This window comes from Lagopus muta, chromosome 24 (genome assembly GCF_023343835.1).
Source record: "Lagopus muta isolate bLagMut1 chromosome 24, bLagMut1 primary, whole genome shotgun sequence".
NCBI classification, from domain to species: Eukaryota; Metazoa; Chordata; class Aves; order Galliformes; family Phasianidae; genus Lagopus; species Lagopus muta.
Window position 1 is genome coordinate 37,832 of NC_064456.1, and position 21,607 is coordinate 59,438.

The 21,607-nt window shown below is 55.6% G+C and overlaps 2 protein-coding genes across 4 annotated transcripts; both read left to right on the forward strand.

Moving 5' to 3' along the window:
* The first annotated feature begins 1,694 nt into the window (after positions 1 to 1,694).
* LOC125684117 (inositol 1,4,5-triphosphate receptor associated 2-like) lies at positions 1,695 to 9,515 on the forward strand. Of its 2 annotated transcripts, XM_048925946.1 has the most exons (15): positions 1,695 to 1,798; positions 4,404 to 4,552; positions 5,221 to 5,267; positions 5,584 to 5,660; positions 5,781 to 5,835; positions 6,076 to 6,151; positions 6,290 to 6,317; positions 6,897 to 7,037; positions 7,146 to 7,277; positions 7,474 to 7,621; positions 8,068 to 8,120; positions 8,616 to 8,666; positions 8,746 to 8,822; positions 8,917 to 9,036; positions 9,293 to 9,515. In XM_048925946.1, exons 2-15 carry the CDS (start codon positions 4,437 to 4,439, stop codon positions 9,450 to 9,452), a joined length of 1,281 nt encoding a protein of 426 aa, XP_048781903.1. In that variant the 5' UTR covers positions 1,695 to 1,798; positions 4,404 to 4,436; the 3' UTR covers positions 9,453 to 9,515. The 2 variants fall into 2 exon arrangements, with proteins under 2 accessions (XP_048781903.1, XP_048781904.1); XM_048925947.1 differs by lacking the exons at positions 8,746 to 8,822; positions 8,917 to 9,036.
* A 1,063-nt stretch (positions 9,516 to 10,578) lies between these two features.
* MICAL1 (microtubule associated monooxygenase, calponin and LIM domain containing 1) lies at positions 10,579 to 21,598 on the forward strand. Of its 2 annotated transcripts, none has more exons than XM_048925599.1 (24): positions 10,579 to 10,896; positions 13,546 to 13,807; positions 14,519 to 14,726; positions 14,801 to 14,917; positions 14,989 to 15,243; positions 15,383 to 15,483; positions 15,566 to 15,823; positions 16,180 to 16,295; positions 16,387 to 16,513; positions 16,854 to 16,926; positions 17,297 to 17,447; positions 17,516 to 17,706; positions 17,808 to 17,917; positions 17,997 to 18,050; positions 18,135 to 18,212; positions 18,483 to 18,651; positions 18,744 to 18,850; positions 18,942 to 19,434; positions 19,516 to 19,586; positions 19,687 to 19,785; positions 19,881 to 19,974; positions 20,050 to 20,149; positions 20,233 to 20,306; positions 20,389 to 21,598. In XM_048925599.1, exons 2-24 carry the CDS (start codon positions 13,547 to 13,549, stop codon positions 20,517 to 20,519), a joined length of 3,438 nt encoding a protein of 1,145 aa, XP_048781556.1. In that variant the 5' UTR covers positions 10,579 to 10,896; position 13,546; the 3' UTR covers positions 20,520 to 21,598. The 2 variants fall into 2 exon arrangements, with proteins under 2 accessions (XP_048781556.1, XP_048781557.1); XM_048925600.1 differs by lacking the exon at positions 10,579 to 10,896 and adding an exon at positions 13,362 to 13,468.
* The last annotated feature ends 9 nt before the right edge of the window (positions 21,599 to 21,607 follow it).

A 21,607-nucleotide genomic window follows, 5' to 3' on the forward strand; every position in this document is an offset into this window, starting at 1 on the left:
AAAAAAAAAAGAAAAAAAAATCCTTAGGGCAGCAACGAGGGGACACAGCAAGTTAACTTCCCTGGACTTCAGGAGAGGAGACTGTCTTTATGGTTTTATGGTTTTCCATCAGTATTCCACATCATAACATCTGGCAGTGCCCTGGAAGTTAAAGAGTTAATGCTCCAGTTCTGTGGATTGTCGATACTTCCAGTCTCCTGGTCCCAGAAGAGAAGCATGAACTACAATTCCCAGAAGACTTCATTTTTCTGCTTCCATTTTCCTTTTGGATGAAAGACAAAGCTGACTGGGAGTCACAAGGCTACTCTCTTTGCTCCCTGTCTGCTTTGCCTGCAGCATTAGAGTAAGGATGCCAGTTTTGGAAACTCTCTCATTTTCTTTTTATTTTACATGATTTATTAGCTTCAATTGCAATCATATTGTATTATATTTTATCTCATATTTTGCTACTATATTTAGTGAACTAAGTTTTTTTTCTTTAGCTTGTTGCAGCTGTTTTTCTCATCTAGGCTCATCTCCCTACCTTTTCCCTTCTCTGCCCCCTTCCTGGAACATAAATATGTGTGTCACTTTGCCCCCTTGTCTTGGACACTCGGCCAAGCCAAGCCAAACCATGACGGAGATGGTCTTCGCTGGGGTTTGCTGGTCATGGTCAAGGGCTGGGGTTTAGTTTTATGCTGGTTGCAGGACCAGGCCCCTGCACTGACCTCATAAATCATGTTCGCAGCAGCAGCCAGTGTGGATCTGAACAGCTTTCTTCCCAAGCTGAGAAGTGGATAATCCAGATGATCACTGTCCCTGCCATCTGAGAACAAGCTGAGGCAGTTTCGAGAGAAGCTTGGGGAAGATGTCAGCGCCATGAGCTGCTGTGGGACCTTCACTGCTGCTCTGTTCTTGGAGCTGGAGATGTCCTGGTGGGGTCTTGTTCTGCGTTGTTCTCTCTGAGCAGATTGGTGTGCGGGGAGCCAGGCTGCTTTTGCTTGTGTAAAGCTCTCTCCTGACATGGGCAGCTGACAAGGTGATGTGTCCATGTGTTTGCTGAAGCCACATTCTGCAGCTGTGCACCTGCCAGGATATAGGGGCAGAAGTTGTGGAGCCTGCCCAGTGTCAGGCTGCTGCTCACAGGGGAGGAGGGTACCTGCAGGGATGGGGCCAGCATGACCCAAGCTGTTCTGGTGGGAAAGCACTGGTAAATGCAGGGGTGCCTGTCCTCCAACCCCTGAGCTTGCCAGCCTCTGCCTGTCCTCAGGGATAGTTGTTTTTTTATGTTCTGCTTGCTCTGCCTCATGCTCTGCTATACAAATCTTGGCTGTGGGCTCTGTTCTCACCAATCTCTTCTCAAGAGACATTGTGCTGGGCTAGAAAAAGCATCAGCAACAAAACGCACAGGTTAGACCCACGCAGCCAGGCAGTGAGGAGGGGAATGTCACTGCAGTGCGCTCTGCCAGTTGGGTCTCAGCCCAAAGGAGGGGTCTTTGGTGCTTGGGACTCTGCTTTTGAAGGCAAGAAGGTGTCCAGAAGTGTGCTAGTAATGCTTGTGTAAACCTGTCTCTACCAGGACCATTCCTCTGCCTTTGAAGATGCTTGCTGAGCAGCCAGGAAAGCACTGATGTTGAGGAATGGGAGAGATGTTACTGCTCTGAGACCTGCTCCACTACCTCTGGTTGGACTTGCATAGTTGCACCCTGCAAACTTCAGGCATCCTCTCACAGCTCAGACCAACGTCCTCTGCTCACTGCAAATCCTCCTCTGGAAAGAAGCACAAGTGACCATTCTTTGCACCTTGAAACTCTTGGAGGTGGGCAGCAAACTTAGCATAGAGAAATAGAGAAGGGAGGAGATCCTGAGGGAGATATTTTAAGGCTGTGTAAGGGTGTATAACCAAGATGTTATAATCACAATATAATTGTGTATAATCAATAGATATCAAGATGTTATAATCGCAATATAATCAAGAGAGTAAGGCAAAGCAGACAACGATAACAAAAAGAGAATAAGTGGAAGAGCTTACCCTTCGGCTGAGCTCACCAGAAAACACCAAGAGAGGTGATCTCCAGAAGAGATCCCTCCCCTCTGGTAGCCAGCTCTTAAATAGGTCTAGGAGGGGTGCAGCCTGGCTCCACCCCTTCCGGCAGCACAGGTGAATTGCCTTCACCTGTGCTCCTCTGGCTGACTTATGGCTCGCCTCAGGTGATTAATCAGAGGTTCAGGCCGTGACTCAGCAGTTCCCATACAAAGGGAGGGGGTGGCAGTGCCAGCTTTCCTTTTGGCATGTCCGTGGCTATTTCCCACACTCCTGCAGCTTCTGCTGAGCTCCTGTATCTTCCTGGAGCTGGCAGTATGAGCTTATAACATGCTAATTGTCATTAATTGGTGCTAATCATGCACGACAGTGCTTGCATTGCTGGGGATGTGGGGCTCTCCTTCCCATACAGTGACTCATGATTTCTCATCAGCTCTGCTGTGGGGTCGGGTCAAAGCAGAAAGCGATGACCCCAGGAGGGAAAATCCATCACTGGAGCTTCAGGGGCATTCGCAACCCTATCTTGGTGGGGGATCATTAAGATTGGAAAAGAATTCTGAGATAGAGTCCAGCCATCACCCCATGCCCACTAACTGTGTCCATAAGAGCTGCTGATGGCCACGTTCAGGCTCCATCCTACTTTGGCACAGCCCAGCTTCTGCTTCAGAGCTCCTAGTGGCCTCTCCCAGCTCTCTTTGCTCTGTGGCTGTGAGGCTGAGCCCTTGAGCTCTCAGCAGCTGGTACAAAGCTGGGCCAGCCCTGCTGCGGATGATGAGATGCTGTTTGCTGGCTGCCCTCTGAAAGCTTTGAAGATTGGCAGACCCCCAAAGACTTGCAGTGGGGACATGGGATGAGGGAAACAACAGTGCCTGCCTGCCTGCAGGCTGGTCCTCTGTAGTGCTGAGTATCAAATCTGACTCCATGTAAGCTCCTTAGGGAAGGAAGCAGCTTTGGGGATGTAGTGGATTTGATCAAAGAGGTCAAGCAGAGAAAGGGTCATTGAGGTTGATGACTGAGGTGAAACAGGGTGAGAGAAGGGATGGGGCTTCCCCATATCACCACATACAAGCTGTCCTGGTGTATCCTCATGCTGCGCCCTGTATGAAGGTGTGGGGACTTCCAACTCTGCCCCCGTACAGGGGATGAAAGGCCACCTGTGCAGCACCCAGCCTGGCCCTGCATGGGGAACTCTGACTGCTTCGTGCATGTCCTTTAAAGGCCTTCTCCCTTCAAGCTGTTCCCTTGGCAGCTCCTTCTGCCACAGATGCAATTGCTGTGCTGCTGGCAGTGTGCACTGCTTGGTGCCCTGGCTCCCATCCCCAGGGTCCTGACTGCGCAGAGGACTGGGACTGAGCTGGGGCCTTTTGGGACGGATTCGGGCAGGTAATGACCTGGGGAATGTTTGGTGAAGTCAGTGAGCCAAGGGAGAGCGGGGCTGCCTGGGTGTTATTGAAGCTATGCTGTTCAATGAACTGCACTCAGTGTTTCCCGCTATGGAGCAAAGATATGGGGTGGGTGGGTGAGATGGGGTAAAGCAGCAGGCTCCAGGGTCTGCCACAACTGTCCCAGAGTTGATGCTTTGCAGCAGGGACTACCCCTCTGGATGAAACTGATGCTCACTGATGGGATGAGTTTGCTTGTTTTTTTGGGGTTCCTGGACCCCTAGGCAGAGGTTCTGGGGACAACTCCCAATGCACGTGAAAGTTGTTAGATATTCCTAGATCAAGACTGATCTCTGGGAGAAGGGGGATGGCTGGGCTCAGCTGAGGCTTTCCACATAGTCAGCCCCTTAAATCTGTTCTTCATTTTGTATCCTGACCAGAACAAATAAACAGAAAAAAAAGAAATAAATTTCCTTCTGCCCCATAGCTGCATTTCTTCAGGCTCAGCTCCTGGGACCGACAGGGATTCTCTGGGCTTACTGCCATCTTTCTCTCTGTTGTTTAAACATTGGAAAATAACTCAAATGAGATACCTGAGCTTACTTATAGAAGGGATGTGGGAATCCCATGCATTTATTTGCACAGGAGCCTGCCTGCCAGGATGCTTAGGATGACCCCAGCCCAGGTTGCTTCCTCTCTGCACCAGGCAGGGAGTGCAAATGTATCCCACGGAGGGGTGAGGGTTGTGCTGCTGATGTTGGAAATCATGGGTGGGAGGTGGGAAACGGGTGGTGGAAGGGAAAGCCCATCCTCAGCGCTGCACAGAGGTGGTTTGATGTAAATCCCTCGCTTGCCTCTCCCCATGCCCATCCCAGCGGCATCCTCCTGCAACCCACAAATGCCTCCGCACTGCCGCTGGGTGAGAAAACATTTTAAAAATATAACATTTAGAGGCGTTTTCCCATCTGTGCATGGCTAATACGTGTCTCTCATGATAGGTGTACTGGTCCCGGAGCCTCTGTGCTGTGCAGATGAAGCCATGGGTGGACACCTCACTGGGAGCAGGGAAAGAGGTGCAGGGACAAGCCCAGGGGTGTGTGGCACGGAAACAGTGCAGGGGCAGCTGGCAGAGCCCCCACCAGAGCAGGTATGTGCACCAGTTTGGTAGGGTTAGGATAGGGATGGCAGTGCCAGATGTAGTGCTCAGCCTTGTTTTGGTGCAGCAATGCTTTCTCTCCTGGGCACTGATCCTGAGGAACAAATTGCCGGGAGGAGAGGGAAAAGTGCTGCTGAGCTCTGCCTGGAGCCAGGAACAAAGTTTGGGAGTGCAAACTCTTCCCCAGTTGGGTGCTGGGCTCTGACAGATTTGCTGCTTGCATAGCAGCCCTTGTGTCTCCATGCACTGTGATGCTACAGCATCCCTGGCTCCATGGATCTGCTAGAACTCTGTGAACATGGGGCAAGATTTTGGGGGAGTGACCACATGATAAAGCCTGCTGTCCCCATAGCAGTGGCACAAGCCAGCTTTGGTGCTGTGCCTGCAAGGAGGCCAGCTGGCAGTGAGATCTGCCTGGCAGTCAGGACAAAATAAATGTGCTAAGAAGCACTGCTGCAGGCCGGTGACTCATTGCTGGCTCCTCTGCAATGGAAGGGCTGTTAGGCACAGGGAGAGCTGCTACGCCCATGCCAGGGACAATGGGGATGGAGTGGGCTGCGGAGGATGCCCAGAAAGGACGAAGGTCCTGGGCACTGCGGGTAGGATGCTGCCTCTCCTGCCAGTGTTGCTTTCGGGTTTACTCTAGTTCCTCTCTGTAGGGAGCAGCATGCAGAGCCACCCAGGCTCCTCACAGCTCCGGATGAAGGTAAAGATATCTGGGGTGGGGGTGGTGGAAAGGAGTGGCTTTGTGCCTCCACTCTCCCTTGGCAGCATAGCATGGGTCTGGGTGGGGGTCCCTCATCCCAGCAGCACCTCCCTGCATTATCATATCCCCTCCAGTCCTGCAACCCTTATCTGCTTTCCAACAGCTCCTCCTGGATGATGGGGACATCCTTAATCCTGTGAGGGATACTTTGGGGGATACCTGCCAGCCCACGCTCCCCAGCATCCTGGAGGTTCTGGGGATCTTAAGGCTGGCACGGGGATGCTGCCACACTGCTGCCACCTCTCTCTGTCCCCAGGGAGGATGATCAGTCCCCAGGAGCACCTGGATAGGGTTTTGGCTGGGAGCAAGAAGAGCATGGAGAGCGTCAGTGAGGTGAGGAGGACAGGAGGGAAATGGGTTTGGGACTGTAGAGCTACTCAGTGATGCTTTTTTGGGGGGGGGGATGCCATTCAGCACCAGGAAGGGGATTGGTCTGAAAGTGCCCTTTTGCAGGAACCAGGCACGGAGCTGGCTTTTTGCACTGGAGATGATGATGGGATTGAGGAAGGTGGGTGAATCACCATGTCATGTCCTAGGCTGGATGCCCTTCTGGTAGAGCATGAAGTGACTGGGGACAAGTATGGGAACTGTGTGGCCTGACAGGGTTCAGCTTCCTTGATGGGGACATGGGAACCGTCCCTCCTGGAAGAAGTGCTGGGGCGTTCCCACCCTACTAGCACCTGTATGGGAGGATGAGAGGGAGGAGGGAAGACCAAGCAAAAGCCCCCACATATGGTCCTCCCCACAGATGGAGAAACCCCAGAGGAGCAGCTGCCGAGTTTCCCCAATGAGCTCTCAGTGCTGGAGAAATTGGGACTGCACAGGTAAAGGGGTGACTGGCTGCGTTGTTGCTGGGGGCTGCAGAACTGGGGTCCTGAGGCACCCCTGGAGGTGGACCAAGGGCATTTTGGCATGCAGTCCGCACTGTGCCTCCAGCTCTGACAGCTGTTCTCTTTCTGCAGCACAAATTTGACGGAGCAGGACGTGGAGGTGAGGGCTTGCAGGTGGGCTAGGGAAAGGGGAAAAGAGACCAATGTTCTACTGAATCCCAGCTGGGGGACTGTGTCCTGCTCCCAGGATCTGCAGTCCCTTGACAGTGATGCAGTTGCCATTTGGATTCAGCTCCATTTCTGTGGCACGATGAGCACCCTCAAATTTGAATCCCTCAAATTTTTCCTTGAGTTCCCTGAGCAAGGAGGCAGTGGAAGCCTCATCATAAAAATAATTGTTCTGTGAGTGCTAGGGCTGAGTCAGGCTCTGCTGCCCTGCATGCCAACCGTGACCTACAGCGAGAGCTGGTGTCTGCCCACCACATCCTAGTACCAGCAGGCCTTGGGATTCCAGTGCATTGTTGGCTGCCAGGGGATGTCCCCATCTTGTGGCATTTCACAGAGTCTGCCCCTAGTGTGCAGTGTCCTGATGAGCGCTGGAGACACACAGTGCTGATGGTCCTCATGGAGCACTGCCCGATGGCACAAGAAAGGGAGTCTGGCTGTGTCTTGGGGACAGCCATGCATGACCCCGGCGGCCTCCCTTTCATGTCCCAGTCCTTTGCCCTCCTGCCTACAGGCAGCCTTTGCCCACCTCGCCCTGGCGTTTCGCTGCGACATGTTCACCCTGCAGCAACGAGTGCAGGTGGAGAAGCGAGCACAAGATGCAGCAGAGGAAAACATTCAGGAGGAGCTGGAGCAGTGCCGGACTTTCCTGGAGGTAGGTGGGCACTGGAGGGGGTTGACGTCTGCTGGGGATCTCCAGCTATAGAAGGGTTTGGGCAATTCCAAGTTCCAGCTCCAGCAGCTCCATGCTCTCCCCCTGCAGAGGCTGACTGCATCCTGCATGGATGTGAGCTGCAAGGAGGTGCTGGAGCAGCTGCAGTGCAGCCTGGCTGTGCTGGCAGCTGCCATCAAGCGTGCCACCAGTGCTGCAGAGAAGCTGGGAGCTGTCCACCAGGTGGGTGAGGAATGGAGGTGCTGGGAACGCATCGCTGGCGGCTGTGCTTCCTCCTCCCAGTGCTCCTGTGGGTTTTGTTGGCACACACTGGGGTATCCTGGGAGTGGGAAGGGGATGATTTGCACCCAGAGAGAGCTAGTGGGGGGCATCGTCCATGGGGACGTTGGGAACCGATGGCTGGTCCTCCCGGACACAGGAGGCACGGATGAGCCGAGCAGCGGAGGTGATGGTCCAGCATGTGGAGAACCTGAAGCGGCACCACCTGCGTGAGCACGCTGAGCTAGAGGAGATGAAGTGCCTGATCCAGCAGAACTCCCGCAACCGGCAGTTGGCAGAGACCCAGGGTGAGGTGGTCTCACCCCTGAGGGAGGCAACACTGCAGAATTCAGTTCTAACCCCCCCCTGTAGACAGCATGATCCTGTGCTGTGGAGCCATCAGCTGGGGACCGGGGGTGGATGACAGCTGGGGCTGCAGCTGCCAGACCCGATGACAAATGTGAGGGGTGCATGTAACAGCAGCCACAGAGTGGGAGCAGGTGCTGGTGGCTCTTCTGCAGACCACTGGGGAATTCAGAGTGGGGGCACACAAAGGGTGCCTTGTCCCTGCAAACTGCATGCACAGTGTGTGTGTACAAGCAGTTCCCCCTGGTTGGGCACACCTGTGCCTTATGTCAAACCGAGAGCATGTGGTCTTGTCTGCCTCCAACATGAAGGACATTCATGATTGCCTGCATGTCAGCCCCATTTTTCTTTCTGGAGGCAACATGAGGCTTCTTCTCTTTTCTTCCAGATGATGCAGAGCTGCGGCTGAGGCCTCACCCCCTGATGCGAGGTTTCCAACAGGTAATGGCAGTACAGCACGCCTCCCAACTCCCAGTACCACCTCATGCCCTGCAAACATCCTTCTCCCTGCTATACCCAAGCACTGCTCCCCCCAGGGCAGCATCCCTCTTCCTAGCCACTGCTGTAGGCAAGGTTTGCTAGAAGCACTGGGGCAAAATGTAGGGGAGAGCTGCTGGCCTGGAGACCTCAGTCAGTCCCTCTGCATTGCAGGGCTTGACGGGGAGGAGGCTGCTCTCTAGCTCCAGCTTGAATTCGTCTCTTCTTCCCCTACAGCTCATGAGGTAGGGGAGCGCTCAGGAGGGGTTAGGTGGCACTGCTTGGCACAGCAGGAACAGGCGCAATGCTCTTGGCTTTGACGCCCCTTCTTCTCATCACCTACTGATGGGAGGCTGGCAGCATCCCTTTTCCTCCGCCTTGTCCCTTGCTCACACTGGGGTTGGGAAATGCGGGGAGAGATCAGCACTGTGCTCACCCTATCCCCTCCGTTCCCCACAGTCATCTGCACGCCGCCGAGTCAGCATTGCTGTCATCCCAAAGCAGCTCTTGGTAAGGACATGCTCAGTGGGGACAGACGGACTCGGTACCATCAGGTCTGGGTGCTCACGTTCCCTCCTTTGGTGCCCAGCCAGCTGCTGGCGTGGATGGCCGAGCAACCCTGGCTGGCAGGCCTGAGGGTGCCCAACACCAGACCAGCACCCAGAGGTAATGGTGCTGGGTGAGTGGAAGGGTGGGGGGACCACACGGCTCTGTCTGCCACCATCCTATGGGGTACAGTGTCCCATTTCTCCCTCCCTAGGAGCAAACTGGAGCCACCAAGCCAGGGCAAGCTGGTGTGCGAGGGGCTAGTGGTGGAAGCAGGTGGCAAGCAGTTGGAATCAATCGCAGGGGGCAAGGAGCTGGGGCAGCTCAGGATGATGTGAGCAACACCCTTCATCCCTGGGGCTCTGCAGTCCCAGTGCTGCCAGCATGTGGGAATGGAGGTGGGATGTTGGGAGATGGAGTTTTGTGATTGTCCCTCTGAACCTGCCCTGCCTCAGTTTCCCCATGCATTGTGAGTCACGTGTGCCTTCCTCACTCTTGTTTCATCCAGGTTTGGGCTAAATCTTGTCCCTGCTTTGTGACAAGTGCTGTGCCCTTTGGGTGAAGGATGTCCCTTATTGCCTTGTCCTTAGGTCCAAGGAGTCCTCTGTGGAGCTGTGGCAACCGTGGCTCTTCATCTCACAGCCCTACTGGGTTGTGTTCTGCCTGCTTCTCCTGAGCGTCGCCTTCCTCCTCCTTCTCCACCTTTTGGAGCTGCAGCGGCTGCAGCCTGCAGCATCACCCAAAGCTTAGCTGCACCCACTCCCCATCACTGCTCCTCCTGACACTCTTTCCCCCTCCTCCCTCCCTGCTCTCCCCCCAAAACCACGGAGGCCCTAGAAAAATAAAATTGGAGGAAAAAAAATGGGGAGTTTTGATGCTGGAGCAAAGGGTGAAGTTCTGTGCTTGGAGCTTGGAGGCATAAAGCTGCATCAGCCTGCATCCCTGTGAGAGTTTCCTGGTTCTAATGACACAATGAGGGATACAGGGATGTCCCTTGCATGTCCCCTTTCCCCTGGGGACAGTGCCCATGACCACCATGGATTTGCTTTAGGGCTGTGTCTCAGTTATGCTCCCTTTGTCCCTGCACTGTAAGGAATGCCAACACCTTCCCCTGCATCCTCAACCCCAGCATGGGCACACAGGGAGAGGAAGGATCTGTACCTCCAGTTCCTTTTCTGCCTTAATTAAGATGTATGCTAATTCTCTACATCTGTCCCCCCAAGGGACAAACCTACACCTGGAAGGAACTGATTATTAGCACTTAGACCTCTTTGTAGCAGAACAAAGTACTCACAAAGGGAGCTGTCAGAAGCAGCTCCATGACTGACACCAGCCCCAGTTCTGCACAGGCACCTCATTTCTGCATCCACACCTCCAAAACATGGGTGGACTCTGGGGGTTTTGCATGGGGTTGGGGGACTCCAGCCAGCCCAGCCAAGCGGTGGGGCCATGGGTGATGGTCCTGTTGTGGGACTCTTGGGAGGATCCAAGGAGGGTTGGAGACACTGGGACACCTGTCCCTTCTTGTTGCACATGACTCATGGTCCCTATGTGCTTCCTTGCCCCATGTCCCTGAGTCACCGCAGCCTCGTGGCAGGTTGTCACCATGTGTCACCGCTCCACCAGCCCCATCACTAGGGGCATGGGGTGAGCAGACAGCAGCAACCCAAGGAGTTCACTGCTGGGAAATCCTAAAATCCACCCAGTTGGGGTCAATCTTTGGGGAGTGGGCAGCTTCATCCCCCTGTGGCCCTTCAGCTAAGGTGGAAGTGCTGTCCCAAAATTTTCCACGAGTGGCACTGCTTGGGGACACTATTGGTTCATTTAGAGACAGGGGCTGAGCAAATCCCTCCCACCCAGGGCAGGACCTGGCTGCTGGGCTCTAGGCTTTATTTCTGGGGGCGGGGAGGAAGCACAGCACGAAAAGCAAAGCGTTTTGTTTCATCACTGCTCTCCAAAACCACGATTGCAGCACAATTTGTGGCAGCACAAAACGGGGCAGACCCGGAGACAGCCCTGTCCCCTCTGCTGGGATCCCAGCACCGCCTTCCAGCAGGAGAGGAGTCGAGAAGAGAGGAAAGGAACGAAGTCAGAAGGAAAGTAGCCGGGAGGAATTGAATCGGGTGGCCGGAACCACTTTCAACCCTCATCCAGCCCCATCTCTGCGCTGTTCCCGCACTGCGCAGACCTGAAGGTGAGTGAGAGGGGATGGGCAGAGAATCCCTGGTGGGTAGGGGGATGTAAGGGGTCACCCTGCTGTCCTCCTGGCCCCTCCCCTCCCCTTCCAGCTCTATTTCCTGCTCCAAGGAAAATGTGGGTAAAAGGGGGCCCGCATTGTGTGAGTGGCACCGGAAACATCTCTCCGGTTTGATGTACTGTAAGTTGCTGAAGCCCTGGGGGTTATTTTGGGATGCTGGGCTGCATGAGTCTCCCCTTGGTCTTCACTTTGCCAACCCCTACATTCCGCTGCCACCAGGACTAAGGGAAAAGGGAGTAGTCCCCTCGTCTTGCACTCTTTTCCCAGTCCCACCAGTGCTCCCAGTACCAAGAGCAATGGAGCAGGAAGAGCTTTGCAAAGGGAGAGGCTTATTCCCATCCTGGCCCCTTGCTTGGGTGCAGGGGGAAGATGCTCAGTTGGTGTGCAGGAGCCCCCGGGACATTTTGCCAATTGAAGTTGGGGTTTGCAAGTCTGCTGTCCCTCCAGGGTACATCTGCTGCAGAGCAGCACTGCTGGGCATCCCACTCCGCCCTACTCCCCTCAGGCAGTGAGAGCCCAGAGCAGAGGACACTCCAGGTTATTTTTGCCTGCAGCCATCTCAGCCCCAGCCCAAGCAAGAGCAGCTTCTTGGTAGCACTACCAGTGCTGTCCTAGACAAGGGACTGAGCTGTCCCATTCCCTTGGCTGCAGTGACCTCTGTGCAGCCTGAGGGGCTGGTGCTTAGTGGGGGGCATGGCTGAGCCCCATGAGCTCAGATGACTTTTCGGGGTGCTGGTGCCCCTGAGTGTTGTCTTTTTCCCAAGTTCTCGGGGATGTGGTCAGGATGTGGTTTATGGACCCCCTGTGCAGAACAATCCCACAATGTACCGGAGAAGTGCTCACTACCACGGCAAGTGGCTGAGACCCCCCCCGGGGTCTGCACAAGGTTGCTGCATCCCAAGGGGCTTTGATACCCACTTTCATAAACCCTTGGCAGAGAGCATCCTGCCTTGATGGTAGTCCTGCGGAGCCTGGCCCATGGGTTCTCTGGGCTGATACCAGTCTGTGCTGGGAGCACGCTCAGCAGGAGGGAGAGGTCCAGCTGCCAAGCTGTGCTTTTGGAAGCCCTCCCAGCCTGCAATTGCTCTGTCCTTCCCTACCCTGTTTCCATGTGCCGGAGGATGTGAACGTGCCAGCAGTTCTGCACCCTGGAGCTGCTTCCCCTCTGCATCCCCATGAGTCAGGACAAGGGGAAACCCCCACCAGCACAAATGAGCACCCCCATTCCAGGGTTGCTCTGCATGCACTGGTGCTGGATGACTTCCCTATGAGCTTCATTTCTGCAGCTGCTCCAACCAGAGTTGTCCTGGACTGAGTCAGGACTGGCTACAAACCCACCTCCTCTCTCTGCCTTTAAGGGAAGAAATGAACAAAGTATTTGTGCTTTCATCTGAGGAGTGCAGAGGCGGAGGCTCAGTGCCTTGCCCCCCCTTTGGTGGCAGCAAATCTACAGGAACTGAGCAGCCAGAGTGATTCCGACTACTGCTAAAAGCTGTTGTTGTATAGGGGTTCAAGCACACTAAAGGGGACATGAATTGCTAGCACAAGCATCGTTTCCATAGGAAACCCAAAGTAACGTTGAGCTTGTTGTTCTGCCTCCTCCTTGCCAAGCCAAAGCACTGTAGTGAAATGCTGTCCTGGCATGGGGCATGGCCCTGGCCCCACACCACTGGCTGTGGGCAGGATGCCTCAGTTTCCCCAAGCTCTTCAAATTCATTGTTTCCCACTGGTAAGGATGGAGAGCTTCAGGGAGCAGGGGCACAGCGCAAGGGCAATGCTCACTGTTCAAAGAGGGAGCAGAACAGCTGAGGAGCAGTGCAGCAGGATGAGACTTCCACCATGCTGCTTCTCCTGCCAGATTGGGAGCATCAGCCAGTCCCATGGTTTGGAGGTGGATGGAAATGGCAGAGCTTGGTGCTAGTTGTGGCATGGGACAGCAGTGTGGTGCCATCAGGTGTGGGGAGAGGTGCATGGAGATCAGTGAGCAAGCATTGGGCAGATGCTGAGCAAGGGCAGGGTTTCGGGGGAGTGCTACACCCCAGCTGTGGTGGAAATCTTCTTGCATGCTGCCAGGACTGTCTGTGTGTCATTTGGTTATTTTTGGTTTCCCAACATTGCTTCCTCTGCTCTCCGTCTGCCTCCAAGATGGCAGCTTCCACCTTGCCGGGCTGTCACAGAGTAAATCCTGCTCTCAAACCAGGGCAGCAGGGTCCTGCCCCTTCCTGCCCAGCAGTAGTTTTATTGTTCTTGGGGCACTGTGGTTTGTCCCTGCAGCTGGGACCTCACCAACAAGAGGAAGGAAGCGGTATCTTTGCTCCGAAACAGTGCTCTCACTCGCTGCAGGTATACACAGCACAAAGGAAGTTGCAGCCGTCCCCTTCCCTGACGTCACCCTGGACGGTGACACCGTGGCTTACTGGGTGCAGCCGGAAAGGGCCCTGATTCTAGTGTTACCATCATCAAGATTACTGCACCCCGTGCTGCAAAAAACCTTGTGCTGAGACCCCAGGTTCTGCAGCATCCCTATAGGGATGGACTGGAGGATGGCACTTGGGGGTCCTCCTCTTATCCCTGCTGTCCCCCCAGGATGAGTACGCCCGATGAGGAGCCGACCAATCCAGCCCACACACTGTTTGAGCACTTCGTACGCGCCAGGCAGTGCCAGGAGGTACTGAGCTGCTTTGTGGAGCTGTGTCAACATCTGGGGCTGCGGGGCAATGGGCTGCAGCTGTACCACAGCCTCAAGACTGCCCTCAACTTTTGGAGTGCCAAGGCTCTGTGGAGCAAGCTGGATAAGAAAGCAGGACACAAGGACTACGACCAGGGCACTGCCTGCGCCCGCACCAAGGTACATGTGGCTGTGGGATGTGAGGTTGGGTCCCTATGCAGTGTCCACGGAGTGGGAACATCCTTTGGGATGTCCTTGGAGGAGGGTGCAGGATGTGCCAGTTGGGACGGCAATGCAGTTTAATGTCTTGAAGTGGGTTGATGTGTTAATTAGCCCCCATGTCCTCCCATGGCACGAAGCCACTTTGGTGCTGCTCAGTTGGCAGTGTCCATCCTATCCCCACTGTGAGGATTGCAAAAGAATGGAGGGATATAGTGACCCAACACCATGTGTCCTCCTGGGGCTGGTGACCTCAATTCCCCCATCTCCCCCATCTCCCCACTGTCACCTCTCCTCCCCACTGTCACTTCCTGCCTGACAGCGGTTCAAAGTTCAGTCTCATTACTGGGTCTGCTACCAGCGAAACTTCCCTATCTGCAGAGAGGGAAAGCGTGTGCTCCTTATCTTGCCTGGTGCATAATTGCTACCATTGCCGTGACACCAAGGCAAGATTCAGCCTGTGGGGAGGTGGATATCACCCCACATGGCACCCTGTTTGCAGCATGGGGAGGAAGGAGGGGAGTGGGAAGGGATGGAGCAATGGTTTAAAGTGGATTAGGGTGAGATTAGCCTTGAGCCTAACGTAACACCATGAGGATGACACATCACTGGGATATCACATCACGGGGATGTCACACCATGGGGACATCATGCCATCTGTCCCCTCTGCAGTGTCTGGTGGTGGGTGCTGGTCCCTGTGGGCTGCGCACTGCCATCGAGCTGGCGCTCCTTGGCGCCCGTGTGGTGCTGCTGGAGAAGCGTGACTCTTTCTCCCGTAACAATGTGCTGCACCTCTGGCCCTTCACCATCCATGATCTGCGGGCGCTGGGCGCCAAGAAGTTCTACGGGCGTTTCTGCACTGGCACACTGGACCACATCAGTGAGTGATTTGGGTGCACCCCAGAGTTGGGCAGGTAGTGCAGCTCTCATTACTCCTCCTGTGTCCACTTGCAGGTATCCGGCAGCTGCAGCTCATCCTGCTGAAGGTGGCCTTATTGCTGGGTGTGGAGGTGCATACCAAGGTTGAATTTAAAGGCCTCCAGCTTCCAACAGGCAAAGCAGCTGGACAGGGTAAGACATGGCTGTAGGGTTGTGGCATCTTGGGGATACAAGCAGACCCCAGTGACTCCCCTGTCCCGCAGGCGGCTGGCGGGCTGTGTTGCAGCCCAGCTCCTCTCCCCTCAGCCACTATGAGTTTGATGTCCTCATCTCGGCTGGGGGAGGCAAGTTTGTCCCAGAAGGCTTCAAGCGGAAGGAGATGCGGGGCAAGCTGGCCATTGGCATCACCACCAACTTCATCAACCGCTACAGCCAGGCAGAGGTGGAGGTAGCTGAGATCAGCGGCGTGGCCCGGATCTACAACCAGAAGTTCTTCCAAAACCTCTACAACAAAACAGGTTGGTGGTCCTGGGTCAGTGGGGGGGGGGTCCTGAGGTGTGCACCCTGTGGTGGGTGCATATCCCCACACAGTGATCCTACTGGTGAGGATGACTGGTAGCTCAGCTCAGCTCAGCTCAGCTCCTTCCTCATAACCAGGGATTGATTTGGAGAACATTGTCTACTACAAGGATGATACGCATTACTTCGTCATGACAGCCAAGAAGCAGAGCTTGCTGAAGAAGGGCGTCATCCTGCAGGTGAGGCGAGTGGGTTTGTCCCGCCACTGGGATGGGGACAAATGCCACTTCCCATCCTGGTTGGACCCACCTATCCCTGTAGGACAAAGCGGACATTGAGAGCCTCCTGTCCCCAGACAACGTGAACTGGGATGCACTGCTCAGCTATGCCAAGGAGGCCGCCAACTTCTCCACCAACTACTGCCTGCCTGAGCTGGAGTTCGCCCTCAACCATCGCAACCAGCCAGACGTTGACTTGTTTGACTTCACCTGCATGACACGCTCCGAGAATGCAGCACTGGTGCGGGAGCACAACGGAGCACGCCTACTGCTGGGGCTGGTGGGCGACTGCCTGGTGGAGGTGAGCACTGTGCCTCAGTTTCCCTATCCATGAGCTGCTCAGTGCACCCTATCCCCGTGGACATATACCCAAATTGCTGGTAGCAAGATACATTGATGGGGATGGGTTATCCCTTCTCCACACCCATCGGAGATGGTTGGGATGCAGCCCAGTTCCTCCTAGCATGCAGCAGCATCTGTGCAGCTGTGGAGCTGGGGAGGAGATGTTTATCTTTCCCTCTGTCCATGCCTCGCCACCTCTCCCTGCTTTCATCTCCATCCAAGCCTGCTTGCTCCCTGCCTCCTCCCAGCCACCCCAACTGGCCGCACAGCTCCATCCCCATCCCTATCCCCACCCCTCTACCTTCCTCTCCACAGCCCTTCTGGCCTCTGGGCACCGGTGTGGCTCGGGGCTTCCTGGCCGCTTTCGATGCAGCATGGATGGTGCGGCGGTGGGCGGCCGGGACACCTCCTCTGGAGGTGTTGGCAGAGAGGTGAGAGTCCACCCTGGAATGGTTGTGTGCTCAGTGTGTTGGGGAGGTGTGAGGGTGGATGTGACACCCAGCACCATCCCCTTGTGCCCAGGGAGAGCATCTACCAGCGCCTGTCGCAGACCTCTCCGGACAACACCAACAAGAACGTTGCACAGTACAGCATCGACCCCACCACACGCTACCCCAACCTCAACCTGCAGGCTATCAGACCCAGCCAGGTACTGGCCTGAAGTATGGGTGAAGAGCATCAGCTCTCCACTTCCCAGTCCAGGGGTATCCTGCTTGGGTGGGAGAGACAGCAGCCATCCAGCTTGGTACCCATCAGTGAGGTGACACCAGTTGTGTGCCATCAGTTGACATGGTCCCCTCCTAACTGGCATGGTCCCCTGTCCCCCACGGGTGTGAAATCACAGCCGTAGGTCCTCAAGGTGTGCTACGCATTTCCTGTGGCAGCTGGGTGGTGAAGGGAAGGGGGGTGTCTGGGTGTCCCCTTTGCCAATGCCAGCTCTGATGGCATTGGTTGGGTGCAAATAGTGACCTGAGTGTCCCCCCTGGCAGGTCCGGGACTTCTACCTCATAGGCAAGGTGGAGGTGGACCACGAGAAGAAGATTGATAACAGGCTCAGCACCGGTATGAGTGGCCCTATGGTCCTCCCACCTCCAGGACCTCTCCTGCAGGCCATGGCAGAGTGGCTCCTGCCCTGATTTCCCTCCCCACCCCCTCATTTTGAAAACCATACAGGCACTGTGCTCCTCCCAGCAATGTCTGCATCCCCATCCCATTCTCTATGACACAGCCCCCGTGGAGACAGCTTCTACCCCACTGCTTTCTTTCGGATGTGTTTGTTCTCCTCCTCCTGATGCTTTCTCATTTCATTGATTGAGCTCTGGGGGACACTGCATGATAAAGTCCCCACCTAACGCATGATGCCATGGGTGGGGGACCTCTGCGGAGGTGTCCTTGGGTTGGGATGGAGACATGAGTGCTGCTGCCTTCCCAGCTGTCTGCGGAGACACCTATAAGGAGCTGTTGCGCTGGTGCCAGGATAGCACAGATGGGTATCATGGAGTGGAGGTGACTGACTTCACATCCTCCTGGACCAGTGGTTTGGCTCTCTGTGCCCTCATCCATCGATTTCGTCCCCATTTGGTGTAAGTGCCCAGCCCCAGAGACCCCCGCCCTACAGCACTCACCCTGACTACATGCACCCTCCCTGCAGGGATTTTGATGCCATGGACCCACAGGACCCCATACGCACCCACCAGCTGATGCTGGATGTGGCAGAGCAGGAGCTGGGCATCCAGCCTATCCTCTCCAGTGCTGAGATGGCCTCTATGGCTGAGCCCAACCGCCTGGGGCTTATCACCTACCTCAGCCAGTTCTACGAAGCATTCAAGCCTCCTCCTCCAGGTGTGAATTGTAGGGTGGGTTATCCCACCCTGAGCCCTCCATGGGGCGAGCTGGGTGCTCCCCATTTACATCCTCAACGTGTCCCCATCCCCTCTGTGCAGCGTCAATGGAGCTCAGCAAGAAGCCACTGTCCCCCTCTGGCACCAAAGGGGCCATCCTCTTTCTCAGCAAGCTGCAGAAGAACTGCATCCTGGCTCACAAGCACACCCAGGTGAAGACTACCCTCATCACCCCATGTTGCTCCCCACAGCCATCCCTCATAACTCTGAGTCCCATATTTGTGTTGGCAGGCCAGTGTGCAGAAGGATGCTGAGGGCAAGAAGAGCAATAGGGACAGCACAGAGGTGGGTGCCTGCTGAATACTAAAGGGATGCTCTGTGTGATGCAGCCTGTGGAATACTGAACTCTGCTTGGTGCTGTGCCCTTAGATTGATGTAGTGCCATCTGGAAATACTGTGAATAACGACCACGATGCACAACCTGCTGCCACAATGGACCCCACACAGGTTGGTCCTCACCTTGTGCTTGGGGGGGTTCCTCCTGTGCATGGGGACAAGCCAAGGGCTGGCACACGGGCTGTGTCAGAAGACGCCCATGAGCTCCCGGCTCCTCCCACAGCATTTCCTGACCCAACTGGTTTTCTGGAGCCAGGCGCTGCAGCTCCCTTCCTCCCTGCGTCAACAGCTGAGCTCCTCTACAAGAGGAGCCCCCAGCACGATCCAACCCCAAAGACCGGGTCACCCCACATTAACCCAATCCGTCCTGTCCTCCCACAGACATCAGTTCGCCCAGAAAGTAGTAATGCCTGCTACTTCTGTGCACGCCGCATCTACATCCTGGAACGGGCCAGCGCCGAGGGACTCTTCTTCCACCGCAGCTGTTTCCAGTGCTGGCGCTGTGGGGCCACGCTGCGCCTAGGAGACTACACCTTCAACGAGGAGGACGGTGAGTGTGTTTGGAGACAGAGATGGGGGGGTGGGTGACTCTCTTTGCAACCTCTTTGCTTTCTCATTGCGTGGTTTGCACCATCCTCCCAGGTCACTTCTATTGCTCACTTCACTTCCCTGACACCCTTAGCATGGAGCTGCCCCTGCGTGAGCCACCAGTGCTGCTCCCAAACAAGCCTTCCATGCTGCCTGATGGGGTAAGTGGCCATGAATGGGGTCAAATAGCAGGAGGGAATGTTTGGGTATAGCCTCACACTCATCACTCCTCCACTACCCCTGCGGGTCTAGGATGCTGTCACTGACCATGTGCTCTCAGATGCTGGATGCCCCTGTGCATCCCCTGAGCAGGAGGAGTCCGGACCCCCACCCACTTCCTCACAGCCACCTGGGGAGCTCAAGGTAGAGGAGGGTGTGGGCACTGGTGAAATGAAGGATAGTACGGGCACTGGTGAGATAGTGGAGCAGGAGCTGCTGCCTTTGGGGATGGAGGATACAATGGAGGAGGATGAGAAGAGCGAAGGTCCCAGCACAGAGCCTCAGAAGGCAGTGGAGGATTCCGAAGAGAGTGGTGGCAGGAGGAAGATAATCCTCTCAGACCTGGAGAAGCTCCATCTCTCCTCCCTGAGCCTCATGGGTGACACAGAGGCTGAGCCTCCCCCCAAGCCAGCACGGCTGCGGCTGCAGGCACCACTTGAGGCCATGCTAGGTGTGCAGGCACAGGTGGCCTGGGAGGAGGAGGAGGAGGAGGAGGAGGAGGAAGAAGAAGCAGCCATGGAGGAAGGTGGGTGGCTACTGAGCTGGGCTGAGGGTCCCTCTTGGGCCCCATTGTGCCTCAACTGTTCTGTGCTTTGGGGGAACACAGATCTGGAAGAAAGCGACAGTGAGGAAGAGGAGGAGGAAGAAGGCTCAGACCTGGGCATCGTGGGAGAGTTGGTATGTTCAGGCAGCAGCAAACCCACTGGTCCCACACTGTCCCACACCAAGGCATCAGGTATGGCTCTAATAGCCTCACCCTCCCCATGTGCCTGCATAGAACCTGATAGTGGAGGGCACAGAGAAGTACCCCAGTTGGAAACGCATACTGGACCGCCGTGCACGGGAGGCACAGATGAAGCGGTTCTGCAAAGCCCAGGTAGGGAGCCCTGCTGTGGAGGCCAGTTCCCATCCCTGTCCTTACCTCATGCACTGGGATGCACTGGCCACCTGCTACCCCTCCACACCCCACAGGCCATCCAGCGACGGCTGGAGGAGATCGAGGTGACATTCCGGGAGCTGGAGCAGCAGGGTATCAAGCTGGAGAAGTTCCTTCGGGAGGACAGTGGTGAGGATTTGGTATGTGGGGCTTCTCAGTGCCCAAGGAAGGGACTCACACCACTCACCCTGCCCTGCCTCGCAGACAGCCCAGCTGACCAGAAGACACAGTGGATGAACCAGTTGCTGTACCTGGTGCAGAAGAAGAACAGCCTGATGTTGGAGGAGTCGGACCTCATGATCACGTAGATCTGGGGATTATGCTGCATGGGCTCCTCCCCGCAGGCCCCTAGCCCCATGCTCACTTCTCTCCATTTCTGCCCCGCAGGGTGCAGGAGCTGAAGCTGGAGGAGCAGCAGTGGCAGCTGGACCGGGAGCTGCGTTGGTACATTGAGAAAGAAGGTAAGCGTCTGTGCATACTGGGGGCAGCGGCTGTGTGTGGTGGGGACCCCCAGCCATGCTGCAGCCCCTGCTACTCCCACAGAAGCCCTGAAGACCCCTGAGGATCATGCAGCTGAGCAACAGATCCTGGCTCAGCTGCTGAAGGTGGTGGACAAGCGCAACGCACTCATCCACATGCAGGAGGAGAAGCGGCTCAGTGAGCTACATCCCTGAAGGATTCTCATGGCGGGAGAGGTTCTAGCAGTGCCCCTCCCTAGGCTAAGCATCACCCCAAGCTGCTTTGCAGGCAGCTGCCATGGTGAAGCTGGCTCCCCACTTGCTATGGAGGGGGTGACAGCAAGGAACATCCCCGTTCGGCAGCACAGAAGAAGTGCCTCCCACATCCAGCTTAATTTTGCCTTGGCCTTGTGCTTGCTTGAAAATGAGATTTGCAGGGCACATGAAATACATGGGCTGCATGGCTCTGCCCAGTATTTGCCAGAGGAGGAAAAATCCCCATAGGGGAACTGGAGTCTCTCTCGCTGCAAGAGATCCCACAGCTCTGTCCCCTTCCAGGCACATGCTGCCACAAGGCAGAACTGGTGGCATTGAAAGCTTTTGGTCCTGCAAAACCCCTCGTGCTCAAGCTGCTCCACTGCCTTCCTCAGGACAGCGCTTCAGTCCCACTGTGTGACAGCTCCATGCCCACCAGACCCCAAGGGCCCATGGCCACCATGGGCAGGTGGCAGCTTCATGCCAGATGTGGTGGGGCAGCAGCAGGAGCAGCGCCTGGAAGCCACTCTGGGACATCCATCCCAATCAAGAACATCCATCCCAGCTGGGGACACCCATCCTAATCAAGGACATCCATCCCAGATGGGAACATCCACCCCAACCCCTGACATCTGGCTCTACAAATGGGGCCACCAATGGCCAGACTAGACTGAGCCCATAGCTCTGTATCACCACTTTTGGGTGCCAACTCCATACTGTCCCCATCCACCACAGGATACAAGGATCAGAAACTCCTGTGCAACGTGATGTGGGATGACGATGTTTCCCCAGCAGCTCTCCTAGTGGATTTTACCCAGAGCTGGCACTATCTGTGACACAGAACAAAGGGCACATCCTCCTTGGCCCTTTTGGGCTTCTCCAATTCCAGTGCCTTTGCATGGACCTTTAAAGGGTTTCCATTTGCTGCAGAGCTGTTCTCCACAGTGATGTGGTGCTTACAGTATGGGAGTTCTGGGTGTGGGATGCTCTGCACCTCCCACTCTGCTGCAACCCCCTGCCTTGGAATAAAACCTCCTTGACATGGCACA